Source organism: Oryctolagus cuniculus, chromosome 3 (assembly GCF_964237555.1).
Source record: "Oryctolagus cuniculus chromosome 3, mOryCun1.1, whole genome shotgun sequence".
NCBI lineage: Eukaryota > Metazoa > Chordata > Mammalia > Lagomorpha > Leporidae > Oryctolagus > Oryctolagus cuniculus.
The window spans coordinates 53655007-53675260 of NC_091434.1; the positions used below are offsets into that span (position 1 = coordinate 53655007).

General features: G+C 37.5%; 1 protein-coding gene across 2 annotated transcripts in view; it reads right to left on the minus strand.

The window, feature by feature from the left end:
- Positions 1 to 2848: 2848 nt before the first annotated feature.
- The window catches only part of ITGAV (integrin subunit alpha V), a 103716-nt gene continuing 86310 nt past the window's right edge, over positions 2849 to 20254 (minus strand). For both annotated transcript variants that reach the window (XM_002712329.4, XM_070070495.1), the window contains 9 exons: positions 18397 to 18476; positions 17967 to 18047; positions 17095 to 17200; positions 16317 to 16475; positions 14707 to 14820; positions 8580 to 8693; positions 8367 to 8474; positions 7546 to 7668; positions 2849 to 7273 (listed from right to left, as the gene is read on the minus strand). In XM_002712329.4, coding sequence (XP_002712375.1) covers positions 7178 to 7273; positions 7546 to 7668; positions 8367 to 8474; positions 8580 to 8693; positions 14707 to 14820; positions 16317 to 16475; positions 17095 to 17200; positions 17967 to 18047; positions 18397 to 18476 — 981 coding nt within the window. In that variant the 3' untranslated portion in view covers positions 2849 to 7177. The remainder of the gene's footprint in view (positions 7274 to 7545; positions 7669 to 8366; positions 8475 to 8579; positions 8694 to 14706; positions 14821 to 16316; positions 16476 to 17094; positions 17201 to 17966; positions 18048 to 18396; positions 18477 to 20254) is intronic.

Below are 20254 nucleotides of genomic sequence, written 5' to 3' on the forward strand. Positions count from 1 at the left end.
CTTTGGCCATCCTACCTTCCTGATTTTTTTCACTATCAGTTTTGCTTTTACTAGAGAGAGGAGAGGAGAGAGAACTCCCACCTTCTGGCTCACTTCTGAGATGCCTGCAGACCAAAGCTGGAAGTCAGGAAGTCAATCCACGTGGGTGGCAGGGATACAACCACTTGAGCCATCACTTGCTGTCTTCCAGGTTCTGCATTAGCAGGAAGCTGGAATTAGGAGCAAAGCTGGGACTCAAACCCAGGTACTTGGATATAGGATAAGGGCATCTTATGAACATCCTCACCACTAAGCCAAAGCTGACCTCCATTATAGCTTTATAACTGTAGGCAGACTTTTTTCACTTTGACAATGACTATATTTACACCAATAACAGAGTAAATCACCAATAACAGAGCAAATCACCATTACTTTGACTCTGGTAGATTATCCGACAAGAAGTGACTGTCCAAAATCAGTCCACATGCAGCAGTATTTTTTAAGCAAGGTATATAACAATAACTTTTTGGCATAAATTTAAGGGCCAAGGTCCACTTGCTTCCTAATTAGCAAAGATCTGAGCTCTGAGCCTCCTCAGTTGCATCATGCAGTCAGAAAACTTTCCCATGTGACTGGTTATACAATAGCAATAAAATGCTACAGTGACCAGAGCTGACAAAAGGATGTGTTTAGACATATTTAATCAGCACCTTTCTCTTTAATCAAATAAACCCTCTTGCCACAGGAAAGCAGTATATTTTCAGGCAGTCTTCGTCACTTGTATTTAAGGATACCAAAATATAGAAAGGTTCCATTTGGAAAGTTTCAGTATTACAGATTTTCCTTCACTGTTGAGCTAAAAATGAAATATACTTGACTATGCCATTCCTTTTAGAAACATTTTAAATATCATCAGCATTTTTTTACAGATTCTCTAATTTTGCTCCTTTTTCCCTATTATGAAAACAATTAGATGCAATTTAATGGGATTAAAACCAAATTTTGTCACAATTGTCTTAATGACTTCTTTTACTATTACACTCAGCAATGTCATTTTTTCATTTTCCTTTCATTCCTTAAATGATGAAAGTTAATTTAAGTAATGAATGGCACAATGACTGCTACAGGAGATGCTGCTGCTGCTAAAACCACCCCTTTTTGTCTCTGGGAGGACCAGTCTGTGATGGCACCAGAGGTCTAGTCATCAAATGAAACCCCAAATCCTTAACCTGCACCTAAGTGTAGATTATGCAAGCATAGAGTTTTTTCATTTTAGCAATAGCAAAAGACAGTATGCCTTCACAGCGGGGGAAGAAGCCAGTCATAAACACAAGAAATCTCAAAAGACCATGTATGCTTATGGTAAGCCATGCCATTCTAGAGTAACTTTGATTGTAGATGGCTGGTAGTGAGCTACCTCTGCTTTTCATCATATAAAGTCAGTTACTCTCCTCCGTGGAAAGCAAACCATTAGATGTTGTATGGAAAGGTTCTAATTTCAAAATTCAATGAATAAAGGTAGGTTTCCATGTCACATCAATTGTAAATTGAATTTGAAACTAAAGCTAGCATGCTTTTCAGGAAATGGTATCACTTTTGAGAACAAGTACTTTGTTTGGATAATACAGATTAAGGAGAAACACAATCCATAGATGTCTTACTCAAAGGGACACCTGTAACTCATCAATCCACTGCAGAAACTTGGAAGATGATTTCTTTGAACAGTTTATCTACAGATTTATTTTAATAAACTATGAGGAATAATTTTTCTGACACCTTATATTAGTAAAGATGTGTGACTAGTAGAACTTTTTGCAAAACTGCAGATGTGTAAAAAAAAGTTTAAGGCAATCTGCTGAATAACAAAGGTCAGGGCAATGAAATTTAGAAATAACTGAGTTTGTTTAGAAATCAAAGGATTCTTATACAGGCAAATACTATAACTTTCTGAGAAGATACACACACACACACACACACAAACATATTTGGAAGGCAGAGTGAAAGAAAAGAAGATGGGACTGGAGACATATAATAGTGTGTAACGTTGCCACTTGCAGAGTAAGCATCCCATATGGGCTCTAATTCGTGTCCTAGCTGCTCCACTTCTGATCCAGCTCCCTCCTAATGTGCCTGGGAAAAGCAGAGGAAGATGGCCCCAGTGTCTGGACCCCTGTCACCCACATGGGAGACCCAGAGGAAGCTCCTGGTTCCTAGTTTCAGCCTGGCCCAGTACTAGCCATTGTAGTCATCTGGGGGAGTGAACGAGTGGATGCAAGATCTCTCTCTTTCTCTCTCTCTGTAATTCTTTCAAAAATAAATCTTAAAAAAAAAAGAGAGAGGAAGATACACACAGAGAAATGGAGAGAGAGAGAGAGAGAGAGAAAGAAAGAAAGAAAAAGAAAGAAAGAAAGAAAGAAAATGAATCTGCCTCTTCACTCCCCAAATACCCACAACACCTAGGGCTGAGCAGGCTGAAGCCAGGAGTCAGGAACTCCATCCAAGTCTCCTACCAGGGCGGCAAGGACCCAAGCACATCTGCTACCTCCCAGGTATATGAATAGGAAGCTGGATCAAAAACAGAGGAAGGACTTGACTTCAGGCACTCCAACATGGGATACAGGTATCCCAAGCAGCAGCTTAACCCACTGTACCACAACACCTGCACCTCTGATTATGTATCTTAACATTAGACTTCCTTTGCTCTTCCTGTTTTTCCTTTCTTCAAATAAATAAATCTTAAAAAAAAAAGAATTTAACTTTTAAATATGTTTATCACCTTTTTGAAGTTATCTTTTTAGTGCATTATTGCTGGCTCATGTGAGTAAAAAAGCAAAGTAGCATCCAAAGAAAAGGACATCATACACCAAAGTGGCACCATATGCTCAAGTTTATTATACAGTCACAAGTTACACACTGGAAACTAGAACACTGTACCAGTTTTCACTAACTCAATTCAAGTTAGCAAATGACAGATTTTAAAACAGACTCATTTTATGTTTCACCCAATGTGGGTGATCACAAGAGAAGCTAAATAAAGACAACTATTTTCTATGTTACTTAGGCAGCAAATGAACTTGATATACACAGCTTCCAGGTTATCTTAAGATATTTCAAAGTTGTTTCAAGACTGGCAAGGAATAATTCATGTCCATCTTGAAATAAAATGGACCATTTAGGGGAAATAATTCCATCTGTATATCCACAGCCTAAAAAATACTAATACATTTTTGTTTAGATTAGGCTTACTAATGAGAACTTTGAAATTATCTAGGTTTGGTTACATTGTTATATTGCACTTGAGAACAATGACGACAAAAATCAAAATTTGAGTACCTCTCCTTAAGTAGTTCATTATGTATTTGAAATTACAATGAAATATAAGCACATAATACATGTTGTACATTAAAAGTTCATTGTTCATATTAGCCAACTAACAAGTTAAAAGAGATACGCTCCAAAATATGGAGGAATAATTTACTAGCCTTTTTAGAACCTTTAATCAATTTTAAAATTTTGTATTTTTTAAATTATACTTGTAAATATACAAGCTATCCAAAGGTACCAAGAGGGTGACACTGAGATTTGCAATGGCTACACACAAGTTTTTATAAAAACAGCTTATTCTTCTCCACCAGGTTCATCACTACATTCTGAAATTTAGGAGTACCTATCACTTGCAAAATCTGTTTGCGTAGGGCCGGCACCGCGGCTCACTAGGCTAATCCTCCGCCTAGCGGCGCCAGCACACTGGGTTCTAGTCCCGGTCGGGGCGCCGGATTCTGTCCCGGTTGCCCCTCTTCCAGGCCAGCCCTCTGCGCTCTGCTGTGGCCAGGGAGTGCAGTGGAGGATGGCCCAGGTGCTTGGGCCCTGCACCCCATGGGAGACCAGGAAAAGCACCTGACTCCTGGCTCCTGCCATCGGATCAGCGCGGTGCGCCGGCCGCAGCGCGCTAGCCGCGGCGGCCATTGGAGGGTGAACCAACGGCAAAGGAAGACCTTTCTCTCTGTCTCTCTCTCTCACTGTCCACTCTGCCTGTCAAAAGAAAAAAAAAATCTGTTTGCGTAATAAAAATCATCTGATCTATTATATTCTTTATTTGCCACAAAAATCTCTCCCTTAGAGTCATGATTCACTATCAAAAATCCTTCACAGCCTCCTTAAAGGACCCTATAAGTCTCTTACTAATTCTTTAATTATTCCCATAAACATACATATTGTGTTAATGATAATTAGCTATGAATTAGTAGTTCCAAACAGAATTGTGGCAGTATTTTGGCTAATTGTTTTACCTTTCAGAATTGTTAAGATCTTGATCAAAGTTAAAATGATAAATAATCATGAGAAAGCTAATTGAAAGAAAGGGAAAAAGGGATCCTCACACAAATATTTCTCAAACAGCAATTCTAAAACAAATACCAATATAAGAAATCAATATTAGTATCAATATTTCTCACCAATGTCAAATGCTTTTAACGTTCTCTAGATTTCTCATTTAAACTGTGTCACATTATGAGAATCTGAAACTTAAAATGGATTTTGATTCAACAAATTACAAATATAGTAGTATTTAAAATGTTTGAAGATTAAAATAATTTTCATAGGACTATTTTAAAATATGTAATCAGATGCACTCACATGCTACTTTAGGATAAAAAGAATCCCAACATTTTATTCAAGGAATGTTTTTTCAAACTATACTTCTCCATATTTTTGTATTGATATGGATTTTCATTTCTTTGAAAGAGAATGTATGCTGTTATTTGAAATTAAACTTTATAATTTAAAATATTATGTTAATTTCTAATTACAGTAGCTTTCAATCTGAACTAGAGGCTATAATAGAATGATTGTGCAAAAGCAAATACTAACACTTGTGTCAAAGAGTGTCTACCTAACATACATTTTCAGGAATGGCAGCTGTTAAATGAGAAAGCATACAAGTAAAAAGTTGTTATAGACCAACTTAGTGACTGGTGACAGGCAACACTTGACCCTGGGATAAAAATATTTTCTTATTAAAAAGATTTAAATTGCTTGGTAATCAAAATACTTATTACATATGATTAAGATCTTTTAAGTCTATATTCCAAAAACTATTAATTTTAAAATGCACTAAAGCTAAATATAGGGATTTGTCTATGTTCTAACTTGTATAACTCACTTAAATGTGCTTCTACTTTATGAACATGATTTTTGAAGATTAACTCAGCCACTTGTACATGGAATTACTATATAATAAGATATGGCAAATAAATCTCAATTATTTTTAAAACACATAAAAATAGTAAATTACTTAAGGGTAATACTATTTCCTGAAGAGGAAAGCAGTTAAAAAGCTATTAATCCCTCAATTTCTAATGTACACCATGATGTAATTGCACAAAAATGGGTACAGTTGATAGTCATCCTCGGGCACTGAGGAACTGTGAATAAATGATATATTCCATTAGAAGAGTCACTACCCTACAGGCATATAAAACTATAAAATTATCACTATGTGGCTTTTATTAAAAAATCTTAGAAAAGTGATTTGCATTAACAAATCTAAAAAAATTCTTCAAAGGTTTCAATAAGTTGAACTGCTTATAAAAATATCTTTTAGAAGTTATTCTGGCCAGCGCCGCGGCTCACTAGGCTAATCCTCCGCCTAGCGGCGCCAGCACACCGGGTTCTAGTCCCGGTCGGGGCGCTGGATTCTGTCCCGGTTGCCCCTCTTCCAGGCCAGCCCTCTGCTGTGGCCAGGGAGTGCAGTGGAGGATGGCCCAGGTGCTTGGGCCCTGCACCCCATGGGAGACCAGGAAAAGCACCTGACTCCTGGCTCCTGCCATCGGATCAGCGCGGTGCGCCGGCCGCAGTGCGCCGGCCGCGGCGGCCATGGAGGGTGAACCAACGGCAAAAGGAAGACCTTTCTCTCTGTCTCTCTCTCTCACTGTCCACTCTGCCTGTCAAAAAAATAAAAAAATAAAATAAAAAAAAAAAAAAAAAAGAAGTTATTCTGATAGCTGAGACTCGTTTTACACATTATCTTGCTTATCCTAAGGTAATTTCCATGTAGGTAGCAAAAAAGCTGTGTTTAGAATTAAACCATTAAGCTAACTTATGCATTTTGATTCCAAGCATTCTCATGGAGTAGAATTGGGAAATTGAGGTTCTTGTAACTTGTAAGATTCCTCATTGGTCTTGACCTGTTTTCAGTATCAATTTTGGAAATAGAAGAAAAAACACACATATGAAAGGAAAATAAATTAATACCAATGAAAAATTCTGCTCTAATCTAAAAACATAATAACAAGCAATTATGTCAAAGAAGTACAAATGTTAAGGCTTTTAACCAAAATGCTTTCTGCTTTGTAATGTTGTTAGACTAAAGCAATGGACTAAGTGTACTTTGGAAATGAACTATAACTCCACACGATTTTAAGCATCATGATGTTTAGGTGAAATTAAACCATTACAGAAAAGAGGCATTTCTGACTACAGAACTAATTTCAGTATAGGCTGGCTTAAAGGATTTGCCATAGAAAATAAACTGTACAAGCAAAAATGCAATAAAATAGATTGTGGATTAAATATAAATAAAAATTAATAGCATGTATCTAATTTTCATATTAAAACAAAATATTGTACCTTTGTAGTCACAGGATAAAAAATTGTTAACATGAGTTTTTTTTTTTTTTTTAAAGTCCACTATATAGGTGATATTAATATCCAAGTTCATTCAGTTATAAAGTTTTTAGTAGCTTGAAAAGTGAATTGTAGTGTCATGTATATTAACATTAAGTACCTATACAAAAGATGTGGATGCTAAAGTCCAAATTTGCATTGCTTTAAAATAACAACAAACAAGAAAATTCCACATATAAATCAGAAACAGTGATTGTAGGAGGTACTATTTTATATAAAGTATAACTCAGGCACTACTATTTTCTGTACATTGAATAAAAACTCTACCACTTGAAATTTTATTATTTAAATAACTAAAAACACAAGTCAGTGTGCATTGTGTTAAATGTATGTCTGAACTGATTTATAAAGAGAAGGATGATAAATACTTGTATTGCTCTCATGTCATGGGTAAGACCATGGGGGACCATTAGCAGGAAAGTTTTGGAATTTCGTTCTTGATGACAAAGATTTAAATTTATAATGAAGCTGATGTTCTGATGGTTAAGATGAAGCATAACTTGGAAAACTGCAGCTAAGTTTCTGAGTTTCCTTCACCATTTTCATGAGGTTGAAGCTGTTCTCTTTCTTGCTCTTCTTGAGGTGGCCGGACTCGCTTAAAAAAGCCCATCTGTCAGGTGAAGAAAAACCAATCTTATTGTCACACAGGTGTAGATTACTAAAAGTACTTTTTTTAGTGACTAGCATATAAGTAAGAACATTTGTTTGGCAGTCAACGTCTCTTCCCTTAAATAAAAGGTAATGCCCACCAAGTGTCACCATGGGAAGTCCCTGTCATCCTTTCTTCCTTCTTGTTCATTCCTTCTTCTTTCCAGGCCCCCTTTCCCTTTGTCTGTTTTCCCTCTCTTCCTGGCTTCCTCTCTTTCAAAATTCATTACTTACCCTGTACATGACAAACACCAAAACAGCCAGTAACAACAGTCCTGCCAGAACTGCTAAAATGATCACCCACACAGGCACAGGCATGGGCGCTGGCTGAATGCCCCAGGTGACGTTAGTGGTAACCTGGTGGGGGAAGAAAAGGTTTTTAGTCCTAATAATGGTTTACTGACTCAATCACAAACTATAGGAGTGCCTATTATATTTTATTTTAGCATTATTTACATTATATTCTTTTCTTGGTTAGGATAATTTAATGATAGTGGTGTTTGGTATCAATGGCATGCACAAACACAAATAAAAAAAGTTAACCAATAACAGGTTAACCAATAACAGGTTAACTTCTGACTCATCTGAAATGATTTCTTAAGTAATCCAAACCAGTTTATGATGTGCTGAATTTTTTATTCTTAAATATCTCCAAAATGCTTCCAGATGCTGAAATTAATTTCCAACTTCCTAATTTTATGAGGGGAAATTTCTGAATTTCCCCAATGTAACTTTGTGCATATGAGGATATTTCAAAGACCCCTGTAGACAGTGTGCATTATCTTTTAATTCTATTTTTCCAAAAACCTTTGAAGTATTCTCATACTAAAAAAATAAATAAATAAAAGTTCATATAGGAAAAGACACTAGAGTAAAGCATCTACTTTTAATAATTCGGGGGTGAGGTAGTAAAGTAGTAATGTTATCATCCTACCATATAACTCTTCATTACTTTATATTATTGAAACAAACTGCCATTTTCAAAAACAAAATAAAAATATCTAAGACCTTTGAACTGAATTCATTTATCCCATTTCCCTAAATCAGTGACTTACCAATGTAGAATTGAAGATATCCTCAATTGGAAGATTCTTATATGGAAACTCTATGACATTAAATGAAGCAGATGACTTCAGAGAGTATGAATGATTCTGGTTTTCCTTCTGTAATGGAAATAACAACAAGATGGTTACCCAAATGTCTAGCTTTCTTAATTTGTTGAGAAAAAAAATGGATAAGTATGACAAGTGCTGCATCTGTCTACTCACATTCATAAAGGTCTCAGTCCACAGTAGAGACTTGACATACAGGATTGCACTTTTGCCTCTGTCTAGTCGCCCTACTTGGCAGACAATCCTCAAGCACTGAGCAATGCCACAACCCTAAAAAGACAAATATTTATGTATAAGAAATGGTCATTTCACCATCTTTTCAATATCTGAAAATCAGACATTTTATTTTACTCTTTGTGAAGGCCAAAGATAAAGTATCCAGATTCTTTTGTAGGAATAATACATAAAGAGGCTAATGGTTGAGTTTACAGATGTTTTTTGTTATGAGGGTGCCTGTTATATTCTTTTTTTTTTTAAGATTTATTTATGTATTTGAAAGATAGAGTAATAGGAGAGACAGAAGGAAATAGAGCTCTTCCACACACTGGTTCACTCCCCAGATGCTTGCAACAATCAGAGCTTAGGACAAAGGCAGGAGCCAGAACTCCATTCAGGTCTCCCATGCAGGTGGCAGGAACCCAAGCATCTGAGTCATCATCTGCTGCCTCTCACGTGCATTAGCAGAGGACTGGATCAGAGTCGCTGGGATTCAGTCGGGCACTCTGATATAGGATGTGCATGTCCCAAGTGGCAGCTGAACCGACTGCCTCACAACATCAGCCCTGAAGGTATTGATTTTAATGTCATGTTACAGGAGGATAAAATCAATAACATTAAAAGATTCACTTTTATGACTAGAATTCAATATTCTTTAGGCAAATCCAGAGCATCATGATTACAATAAGACATGAAAATCAGATCACAATATCCCTGTGGAAAAGAAAAGGAAAACAGATGAATTCTTAATAGTTACTCAATGTCAGATCTATAGAAATCACATGGCATGCTGAGGGTCTCTACCACATCCAGTGTTGTTATCTGTAACTTGAAGATAGGCACTAAAAGAAACAAATATTCACCACTTTCCATGTGCTGGTCATATTGGATTGGATACACCACTTTGCATGCAGTATTGACATCTGATAGATGGTTGTACCAGTTGATGACTAGGAATAGAACTGAGCTTCTCAGACTCATTAAAAAGCATCTGAAAAGCCCGCAGCTAATATCATATTTAATGGTGAAAGACTTGATATGTTTGCTGTAAGACAAGGAATAAGACAAGAATGCCCACTCAAGCCACTTCTATTCAACAATGTCCAGAAGGTTCTATCTAATGTAATCAATCAAGAAAGAAGAAGCCATCCAGATTAGAAAGAATGAACTGAAGTTATCTCTTTGCAGGTGACAAGAATCTTATATATAGAAAACTTTATGTAATATACACTAAAACTAGTGAAGAACTAATATACAAGGACAGAAAAGTTGCAGAATTCAAGATCAAGATATAAACAGCCATGAAAAATGTGAAAACAGTGCTAAAAATAAAATACAGTAAAATAATTTAACCAAGTGTTGGTTACTACACCCAAAGCTACAAAATGTTGGTAATAGAAATTAAAGAAGACCTAAATAAACAGAAAGACATCCCATGTTCATGGAGTGAAAGATGTAATATTGCTAAGTTGGCTATACTTCCCAAGCTGATAAAGACTCAACAAAATTGCTATCAAAATTCCGACAGAGGGACCAGAGTTGTGACACAGCAGGTTAAACCATCATTTGTGATGCCAGCATCCCATACCAAAGTGTTGGTTTGAGTCCTAGATGTTCTGTTTCTGATCTAGCCCCTGCTAATGCACCTGGAAAGGTAGCAGATAATGGCACAAGTGCGTGGGCCCTTATCATACATGTGGGAAACCTGGATGGAGTTCTACCCCCTGTCTTTTTTTATGTCCCAGTCCTGTTTGTTGTGGCCATTTCGGGATGGATGGAAAATCTCTCTTTCTCTCTCTCTCCCTCCTTTCCTACCAGTTTCTCCGGTGTTAGCCTTTCAACTAGCTAACTAAATAAATCATTTTTTAAAAAAATTCCAACAGAAATTGACAAGTTTATCCTAAAATTCATATGAAATTGCAAGGGACCCCAAATAGCGAAAATAATTTTTTAAAGATTTATTTATTTATTTGAAAGTTAGAGTTACACAGAGAGAAGATAGGCAGAGCGAGAGAGAGGTCCCCGATCCACTGGTTCACTCCCCCAGATTGCCGCAACAGATGAAGCTGCACTGATCCAAAGCCAAGAGCCAGGAGCTTCTTCTGGGTCTCCCATGCGAGTGCAGAGGCCCAAGGACTTGGGCCATCTTCTACTGTTTTCCCAGGCCATAGCAGAGAGCTGGGTTGGAAGAGGAGCAGCCGGGACTAGAACTGGCACCCCACATGGGATGCCGGCACTTCAGACCAGGGCTTTAACCTGCTGCACCACAGCGCTGGCCCCCAAAATAATCTTGAGAAAGAAAAAGATATTGGGGCTGCCACTGTGGTGTAGCAAGTAAAGTTGCCACCTGTAGTGCCTACATCCCATATGAACGCTGGTTCAAGTCCTGGCTGCTCCACTTCCAATCTAGCTCTCTGCTATGGCCTAGGAAAGCAGAAGATGGCCCAAGTCCTTGGATCCCTGCACCCATGTGGGAAGACCCGAAGGAAGCTCCTGGCTCCTGGCTTCGGATCAGCGCAGCTCCGGCCACTGTGGCAAATTGAGGAGTGAACTAGCAGGTGGAGGACCAACCTCTCTCTGCCTCTCCTTCTCTCTCTGTAACTCTGACTTTCAAATAAATAAATAAATCTTTTAAAAAAGAAAAAATATTAGATGATTCACACTTCTCTAATTGCAATCCTACTGCAGAGCTATAGTAACCAAACCAAGTTGTTTTGGTTACTATAGCTCTGCAGTAGGATTGCAATTATATATATATATATATATATATATATATATATATATATATATATGATCAATTTGTTTCCAACAAGTTACCATGATATCAAGACCATTTAGATAAATACTGCTGCAACAACTGGATAGCCACATGTAAAAGAATAATTCTGGACCCCTATCTTATATCAGACAGAAAAATTAATTCAAAATGAATCAAAGGCGGAAACTTAAGAAATACTAGTATAAAACTTCAGAAAACTAGAAAACTTTGTCATAAATATTCATGACCTTGATTTGGGGAATATTTTTTAAAATATGACAATACAAGTACAAACATAAAAGAAGTCAAATTGGACTTCCAATTTAAAAATTTTTGTGCACCAAGGATACTATCAAGAAAATGAAAAGATAACTCACACAGAATTAGAGAAAATACATATAATAAGGATAGAATCCACAAAAAAGAATCTTTTAAAACTCAACAAAAGAAGGCAAACAAACTAACTTAAAAATGGGCAAAGGATTACTGACGCCATAAACAAGTCAATTGTTAAGTCAACAACAGGAGTCACTGTGCACTTACTCCTCATGTAGGATCTCTGTCCTTAATGTGTTGTACAATGTGATTTAATGCTACAACTATTACTCAAACAGTACTTTACACTTTGTGTTTCTGTGTGGGTACAAACTGTTGAAATTTTTACTTAATATATACTAAACTGATCTTCTGTATATAAAGATAATTGAAAATTAATCTTGATGTGAATGGAATGTGAGAGGGAGCAGGAGATGGGAGGGTTGCGAGTGGGAGGGAAGTTATGGGGGGGGGGAAGCCATTGTAATCCAAAAGCTGTACTTTGGAAATTTATATTTATTAAGTAAAAGTTTAAAAAAATATATTAAAAAATGGGCAAAGAATGTGAATCCAAGCCACAATGAGCTACTTCTTCATTTACTAAAACAACTATGAACATTTTAAGGCAACAGAACAAAAATAGACAATAACAAGTGTTGACAAGTATGTGGAGAAACTGAATCCTCATACATTGTTGGCTGAGAGTATAAAATGGTACAGCCACTTTGGAAAATCGTTTGGCAATTCCCAAAAACGTTAAACACAGCATTTCCATACAACACAGCAATTCCACTCCTAGTTGTATTCCTAAGAAAACTGAAAAGTATTTGCTCTCACAAAAACTTGTGTATGAATGTTCCTTTGTCTGCTTTGTCTACCATTCAAAATGGAAACAACCCAACTATCCTTCAAACTGATGAATGGATAAACAAAAGGTGGTATAACCACAGAATGGAATACTATTCAGCCATAAAAATGAATGAAGTACTAAATCAAGGAGTCCTCAAAAGTTTTATGGAAGATACATATTACAGGAAAAAAATGTATGGTACTCAGAATTTCTTGCCCCAAATAAACTAATTATTTTAATTGCCTTTCCCATGAACTTCTTAAAGTACTCTCATATATACTACAACATGGATGACATCTTGAAAACATGCCAAGTAGAAGAAGCCATATAACCAAAAGCCACATATATTATTTGTTATGATGTTCAGAATATATAGGATTACCAGGGATTGGTAGTAGGGGAGAATGGTGAATGACAGCTTAATGAGAACTGCATTTCTTTTGGAAGTGACAAAAATGTTTTAGAATTATGATGGCTATTGCTGTGCAATGTTGTGAACAGATTAAGAACCAGTGAATTATATATTTTAATTAATTAATCTAATTAATCATAATTATTAATTTAATTATGTAATTTAATTAATTGAAGTGGTTGAGATGGATTTTATCTTATATAAGTTTCTTCTCAATTTTTTAAAAACACAATTCTGTAGGAAGATAGAGGGATAGAGGGTGCAGGACCAAAAGTAGGGTAGATGTAGAAGGCATCTTCTATTTCATAGGATAGTCATGGAAGTACTCCTTCATCTATTCATTTCTTAAAGATTTACTTATTGGGGCCAGTGCTGTGGCACAGTAGGTTAAGCCTCCACCTGTGGCTCTGGCATCCCATATGGGCGACAGTTTGAGTTCTGGCAGCTCCACTTCTGATCCAGCTCTCTGCAGATGGCCTGGGAAAGCAGTAGAAGATGGCTCAAGTGCTTGGGCCCCTGCACCTATGAGGGAGACCAACTAGGAGTTTAGCAATAGTCCAAATCAGAGAGGAAGGTTGGACTGGGTTAGGCTGCGGCAGTGCTACATAGAACATACAAGAAGCCTGATTCTGGGTATTTTGAAAGCAGATGCTGATAGGATTTGATGAAAAGCAGGATGTGAGGTTTGAGGGATACAGAGGAATGAAGCATGATGCATAGAGTTTAGACAGAGAATGGAATGAATATTTACTAAAATGTGGATCACAGTGGAAGGAATAGCATTGAGAAAATTCAAGGTTATAATTTTAGAGTAAGTTTGAGATTCCCATTAGATAATTAAGAGAAGTTCTTGTACGCAGTTGGATCTGGCATTCATAGAATCTGACATTCATAGAATCTGACATTCATAGAAATAACTAGTGCTTGCTATTGAACATGAACATTATACCAGGATTTCTACTAGAGGCTGACTTGCAAAATGTTAAATTTTCCTTTTTTTTTTTTTTTTGACAGGTAGAGTTATAGACAGTGAGAGAGAGACAGAGAGGTCTTCCTTTCATTGGGTCACTCCCCAAATGGCCGTCACAACTGGTGCTGCACCGATCCGAAGCCAGGAGCCAGGTGCTTCTTCCTGGTCTCCCATGCAGGTGCAGGGGCCCAAGCACTTGGGCCATCCTCCACTGCACTCCCAGGCCACAGCAGAGAGCTGGACTGGAAGAGGAGCAACCGGGACTAGAACCCAGTCCCATACTGGCGCTGCAGGAGGAGGATTAACCACGTGAGCCATGGCGCTGACTCCAAAATGTTAAATTTTCAAAAACTTAATTTAGCACCTTCAAAACATTATAGTCATTACCTAGGCTGACTCAACAAAATTGAATCATATTGGTAAATACTCTTCTATTATATTTTTGTTGAGGTCTTCTGGGTTTTTAAGAATATTGCCCTAAAGCCTCAAAGATTAGGATAAGGCCAAGAAAGAGAACCAGTAAAGGGATGCAGTCAGAAAAATGAGTTGGAACATAAAATATTTTTATTAGCAATCCATAAAGGTAGAACATTTGAGGAAAGTTTGGCAAAAATTTGACCAGAGGAAAGAGGACCGAAAGGTGTAAAAATGTGTGTAGCTCTTTCAGGCACAGCTGTTGTTATTTTTGAATGTTCTTTGGCATCTATTTGTAATCGCATATTTTAAAATGTTTACAGTGAGTGTACTTGAAATGGCACTTACCAAAGTGTGAACATCCCCTTCACCAAGGGTGAGATCCCGCTTCATGACGACGTGGCTCCGGTCACCTTGCCCAGCAACTGAGTCATTCTTTTCAGTTGTTTGCAAAGATGAGACCTGCATTAACAAATGGTGGGAAATGATAAGAGCAAACATTTTACATTAACATTTTGACTTGAACACAGATTCATAATGAAATAATAATGAGTAAAAATTTGCTATGATGGAAAATTCACCACTTAAAACATGGCATCCAATAAGATTAGAGTTCTTAATATGTACAAAAAGAGTTGGCTTTCCCTAGACATCCCATTTTTTCTTGCATAGATAGAGGCTATCAGGGAAGCTAATGAAACACAGAAACAGTCTGTAATACCACAGAACATCTGTGATGAGTGTCAGTTATGAGTACATTTTTTATTTTGTTTTCTTAACCTTCCTTAGACCACATTGTCCAATAGCTTCTTATGCAAATATACGTGCTAAGATGGATACAACTATATCCAGAAGCATATGTATATTTGTAAAATGACATTTTTGTAGGTCACGTAGGTCAAGTGAGTCATGAGTTAAATTGTGTACCTGATTCTAAAGACAGAAACTCAACACACACTCAGGACACAATATTATACACTGGATAAATGCAATGGAGCAAAAGTCAAATTGAGCCACTTAAGAATATCTCCTGTGACTCACTAAACACTCAATAATTGCATGGCTCATTAGGACTTCACAAAATTAATTCTTATCTGTTATAAAATCTATTCCTGGGGCCAGCATTATTGCATAACGGATTAAGCCACTGCTTGTAATACCGGTGTCACATATGGGCACTGGTTAGTGTCCTGGATGCTCCACTTTCTCTCTCTCTCTCTTTTTTTTTTTTTTTTGACTGCTAGAGTCAAAGACAGTGAGAGAGAGAGACAGAGAGAAAGGTCTTCCTTCCGTGGTTCACTCCCCTAATGGCCGCCACGGGTGGAACTGCGCTGATCCAAAGTCAGGAGCCAGGAGCCTCCTCCTGGTCTCCCATGCTGGTGCAGGGCCCAAGGACTTGGGCCATCCTCCACTGCACTCCCAGGCCACAGCAGAGAGCTGGCCTGGAAGAGGAGCAACTGGGACTAGAACCCAGCGCCCATATGGGATGCTGGCGCCACAGGCGGAGGATTAACCAAGTGAACCACAGCGCTGGTGCCGCGGCCCCCAGGCTGCCCCACTTTCAATCCACCTCCCTGATAATGCACCTGGGAAAGTAGTAGAAGATGGCCCAAGTACTTGGGCCCCTGCCACCCATGTGGGAGACCTGGAAGAAGCTCCTGGCTCCTGGCTTCAGCCTGGCCCAACCCTGGCCATTGTGGCCATCTGGGGAGTAAACCAGAGGATGGAACATCTATCTCTGGCTGTCTTGCTCTGTAACTCTTTCAGATGAATAAAATAAATGTTTAAAATAAATAAGTAATCTAATCCTTAGTGTATTAGTTACAAACTAAAATATTTTTGCAGAATTGTTTGTGCATTAAAATAGTTGTTTCATTTCCTGCATTTCATTTATAGGTTGAGAGAGTAACAAGAAAAAAAAAAAAAGCATGATTAAGGGCTGTTTTTAAACACATTACCTTAATTCTCAAAGGATTGATCTCCATATCTGAAGTACAGTTCATTGGCCCATCAATGTCATAATGAAGAATGTACAACAAAGTGTTGTTGTTATATTTATAAGGCCACTGAAGGTTCAGCATTGCCTTGCTGAATGAACTTGGACCATTGTTTCTCAGCTAACGAGAAAGAGAAAATGAAAATAATGTAGGCAAAAAATCCATTCTAGAATTGTTCTCATGTCAAATTTAGAAATGACGCTAATGACAAATCAACAAGATTTGACTTTCCATTGTATGGTTCTAATATTACAACAAGACCATTAATATGCAAAAGAAATCAAACTCAACAGTTATTTTTAAAGTAGACTAATATGAATGAGAATATGCCAGAATGAAAATATAAACCAAATGTAAAAATATTTTAAAAGTTATTAATGAACAATAACAAAAAAAGTTCTTCCTAAAGAAATATTACCTGTTAAAGGCATATCCAATTTTTACTTAGCAATGCAATAGGTTCATGAGAAAATACCCAATTCCTTGTTTCTTTTATTCGAGAAGAACTTACTGGTTTTAAACAACATCTTTTTAAAACATAGAAAATAAACCATAAATCATAAGCTATTTCTAATAAAAATGTACTTATGAATAAGGAAGATTTTGATAGAAATCCCTGATACATATAGAAGCTGTGCACAGTTTATGTAAAAACTAAATGGAATTATTTTAAATCAGCTTAGCTGTTCTTCTCTTTGCTGGCTCTCATTAGGTTCAGTTAAATCTAACAGCCGCAAACCTCATAGATGTGCTGAACAACTGGACCAACGTCTTCTTCAGTCTCAGGATTCTCTTTGTATTCCCAATTTGGAATTGGAAGAAAGATATGATCAGGACTTGAGACTCTAAACAGTGATTAAAGAAAACCTACCATGAATATCAAAGTGGCATTGTCAGTACATTTTCAAAAGTATACATATTCAAAGAATAAAATTAGACCTAATAAAATATATTTTAAAAGAAACAATTAGTGAATGCAGGTATGCACAAAAACTGTTCTTACTAAACTTACTTTTTAATAGCTGAATTGGACAGTAAATCTGTGGGACTTCCACTGTGGTGCAGGTTAAAGCCAATGCCTACAATGCCAGTATCCCATTTGGGTGACATTGATTTGAGTCCTGTTTGCTCCACTTCCAATCCAGCCTCCCATTATTGCGCCAAAAAAGGCAGCTGAATATGTCCCAAATGCTCAGGTCCTTGCTACCCATATGAAAGACCCATACAGACTTCCAGGCTCCTTGCTTGGGCCTGGCCCAGCCCCCGTTGTCCCAGCCATTTGAAGAGTGAACCAACAAATGGACAATCTCTCTCTCTTTCTCTATGTCTCTCCCTCTCTCTGCCTTTTCAATAAATAAATAAATCTTTTTTTAAAAAAAAGTAAAGTAAGTTTGTGAAGGTTTAATAAACTTATGTCATGCTTGTTCCCGTGTCTTACTCCTTCCCAAAGTAATATCAAATAAACATTTGGAGCTTTGGAACACACTTAAGACCTAATAGCTATCAAAGTTACTGTCTTAGTAAAACTACTCCAAAAGAGGCTAAGGTCTAGAAGTTGCTTTTAGAAAGCAATCACAAGAATGAGACATTTAACTTCGTGATCATACTGACCCTCTTATCTCAACAGCAGCTAAAACAGCAAGATCAACTTTGTAGGATACTACTGGGCTTACTTTGTCAAAAAGGTTGGAGCTGAAAAGGAAAGAAAACATATTTAGGACTGAAATGAGCAAAATCTCCATCAAAATAATGCAGAAACCCAGTGAAAGTAAAAATGAACAAATTAACAGTAAAGATAAAATAAGCACGAATCAAAAGAATTATTTCCATTTCCACATAATTCTGATGATTTTTCTCTTATTTTTAAATTTTGTCTTGCAAACTCAAAGCTGGAAAAATTATTCTTATAATGTAAATGTAAATTTTTAAAATGCTATAATCAAGCACTGAAATTTTAATTGATATATTACATAATCATTAAGCATAGTACATATTTATAACAAAGATTTTCCTCCAAATTGTTATAAAGTTCTTCTCATACCTTTGAATTTGTAAATCAAATTTCACAGAAGTATCCATCTCTGATTGCTGGTGCACACTGAAACGAAGACCAGCTACGAGCTGAAGGGGAGAAGAAAAGAGGATAATTTAAGAACAAATGGCAGTATATAATCATGTTAGCCAATGTCTAATCAGTGAAATTGTAAATCCAAGTCAAACAAATATAGCTCTAAAATACGGTTTTCCTTTTTCTTTTAAATTTTATTATTTATTTGAAAGACAGAGTTTATACATATATAACTTTACATATATGTATATATGTGTGTGTGTGTGTGTATATATATATATAAATGGGGGGGGTGGGGAGAGAGAGAGAGAATCTTCCATCCACCATTTCAATCCCCAAAGGGCCACAACAGCCACAGCTGGGCCAGACCAAAGCCAGGAGCTTAATCTGGGTTTTACACAAGGGTGGCAGGGTCCCAAGCACTTGGGCCATCTTCCATTGCTTTACCAGGAGCATTAGCAGGGAGCTGGCCAGGAAGTGGAACAGCCAGAATGCCAGCTGGTGAACATATGGGATGCCAGCATCACAGGCAGTGGCTTAGCCTGCTGTGTCACAATGCTGGCCCTCTAAAATAGAGTTTTTCTGAGCTAACAATAAAACCGAACAAAGATAACTAAATCTGATTTTCTACTGAATCTCTTTAAGATTTCTGGGCCAATCCATAATAGAGCCTTTAAAAAAAGGTTTATTTATGTATGTATTTATTTGAAAGGTAGCACAACAGAGAAGGGAGAGATTTTCCATCCACTGGTTCCCTCCCCAAATGGTCACGCCAGTCAGGGCTGGATCAGAAGCCATGTCCTGGTCTCCTGCAGGGATGGAAGGGGCCCGAGCACTTGTCATCCGTGATGGAGCCTTTTTAATGCAATTACCAATCATAATTAACTCCTTATAATATTGAGTATCTTCCTGAAAGTAAATGCAATAAAATATCTGTTGATCCAGTCAAAGTACAGTAAAGAGACAAATGATTTGGTAAAAGGAAGCTAATAACAGAACTGTGTTCATGGGCAAGAAAAGAAGAAAGGGATAGTTGGTAAAAGTAAGACTCTGGCTGACGTGGGCATGAGTCAGGCGTGCAGTGCACAGCAGTTTAAGCCACTGCCTGTGAGGCTAACACTAGTATGAGTCCTGGCTACTCTGGTTCTGAGCCACCTACCTGCTAATGTACCTGGAAAAGCAGCAGAAGATGGCCCAAGTGTTTTCTACCCATGTGGGAAACCCAGATGGAGTTCTAGGCTCCTGCCTAAGGCTTGGACAAACCCCAGTTGTTGAGGCCATTTGGGGAGTGAACCAGTGCATTGAAAACCTGTTATTTCTTTCTGGGTTTCTCGCTCTTCTTCTCTGCCCCCCACCTTTCAAATAAGTAAAAAAAAAAATCTTTTTAAAAATGAAGAATGCATTGGTGTGGCCAGAACCAGAATTTTTTTTCACACCACTTCACAACCCTCAGACACCAAATATCCTAACTCCTACAGGTAGAAAATTGAGACATTTTAAAGAAAACAATCAAGTTGCAAGGTATAAGAAAACATGCTTCTAGCAGAATCATATACATGACACATAAATTTGTACTTCTAGGGCAGGTATCTGGTATTGGGCACAGTGATCAGGACACCACTTGGGACAGCCACATCCCGTACTGAAGTTCCTGAGTTAACATCCTAGGTGCGCTCCGATTCCACCTTCCTGCTAACACACACCAGGGGAGGCAGAAGGTAATGGCTCAAGGATCCGGGCTCCTGGCTTTGGCCTGGCCAAACCACACTATTGTGAGCATTTGGGGAATAAACCAGCAGAAAGAAGGCCTCTCTCTGATGTGGTCTTTCTG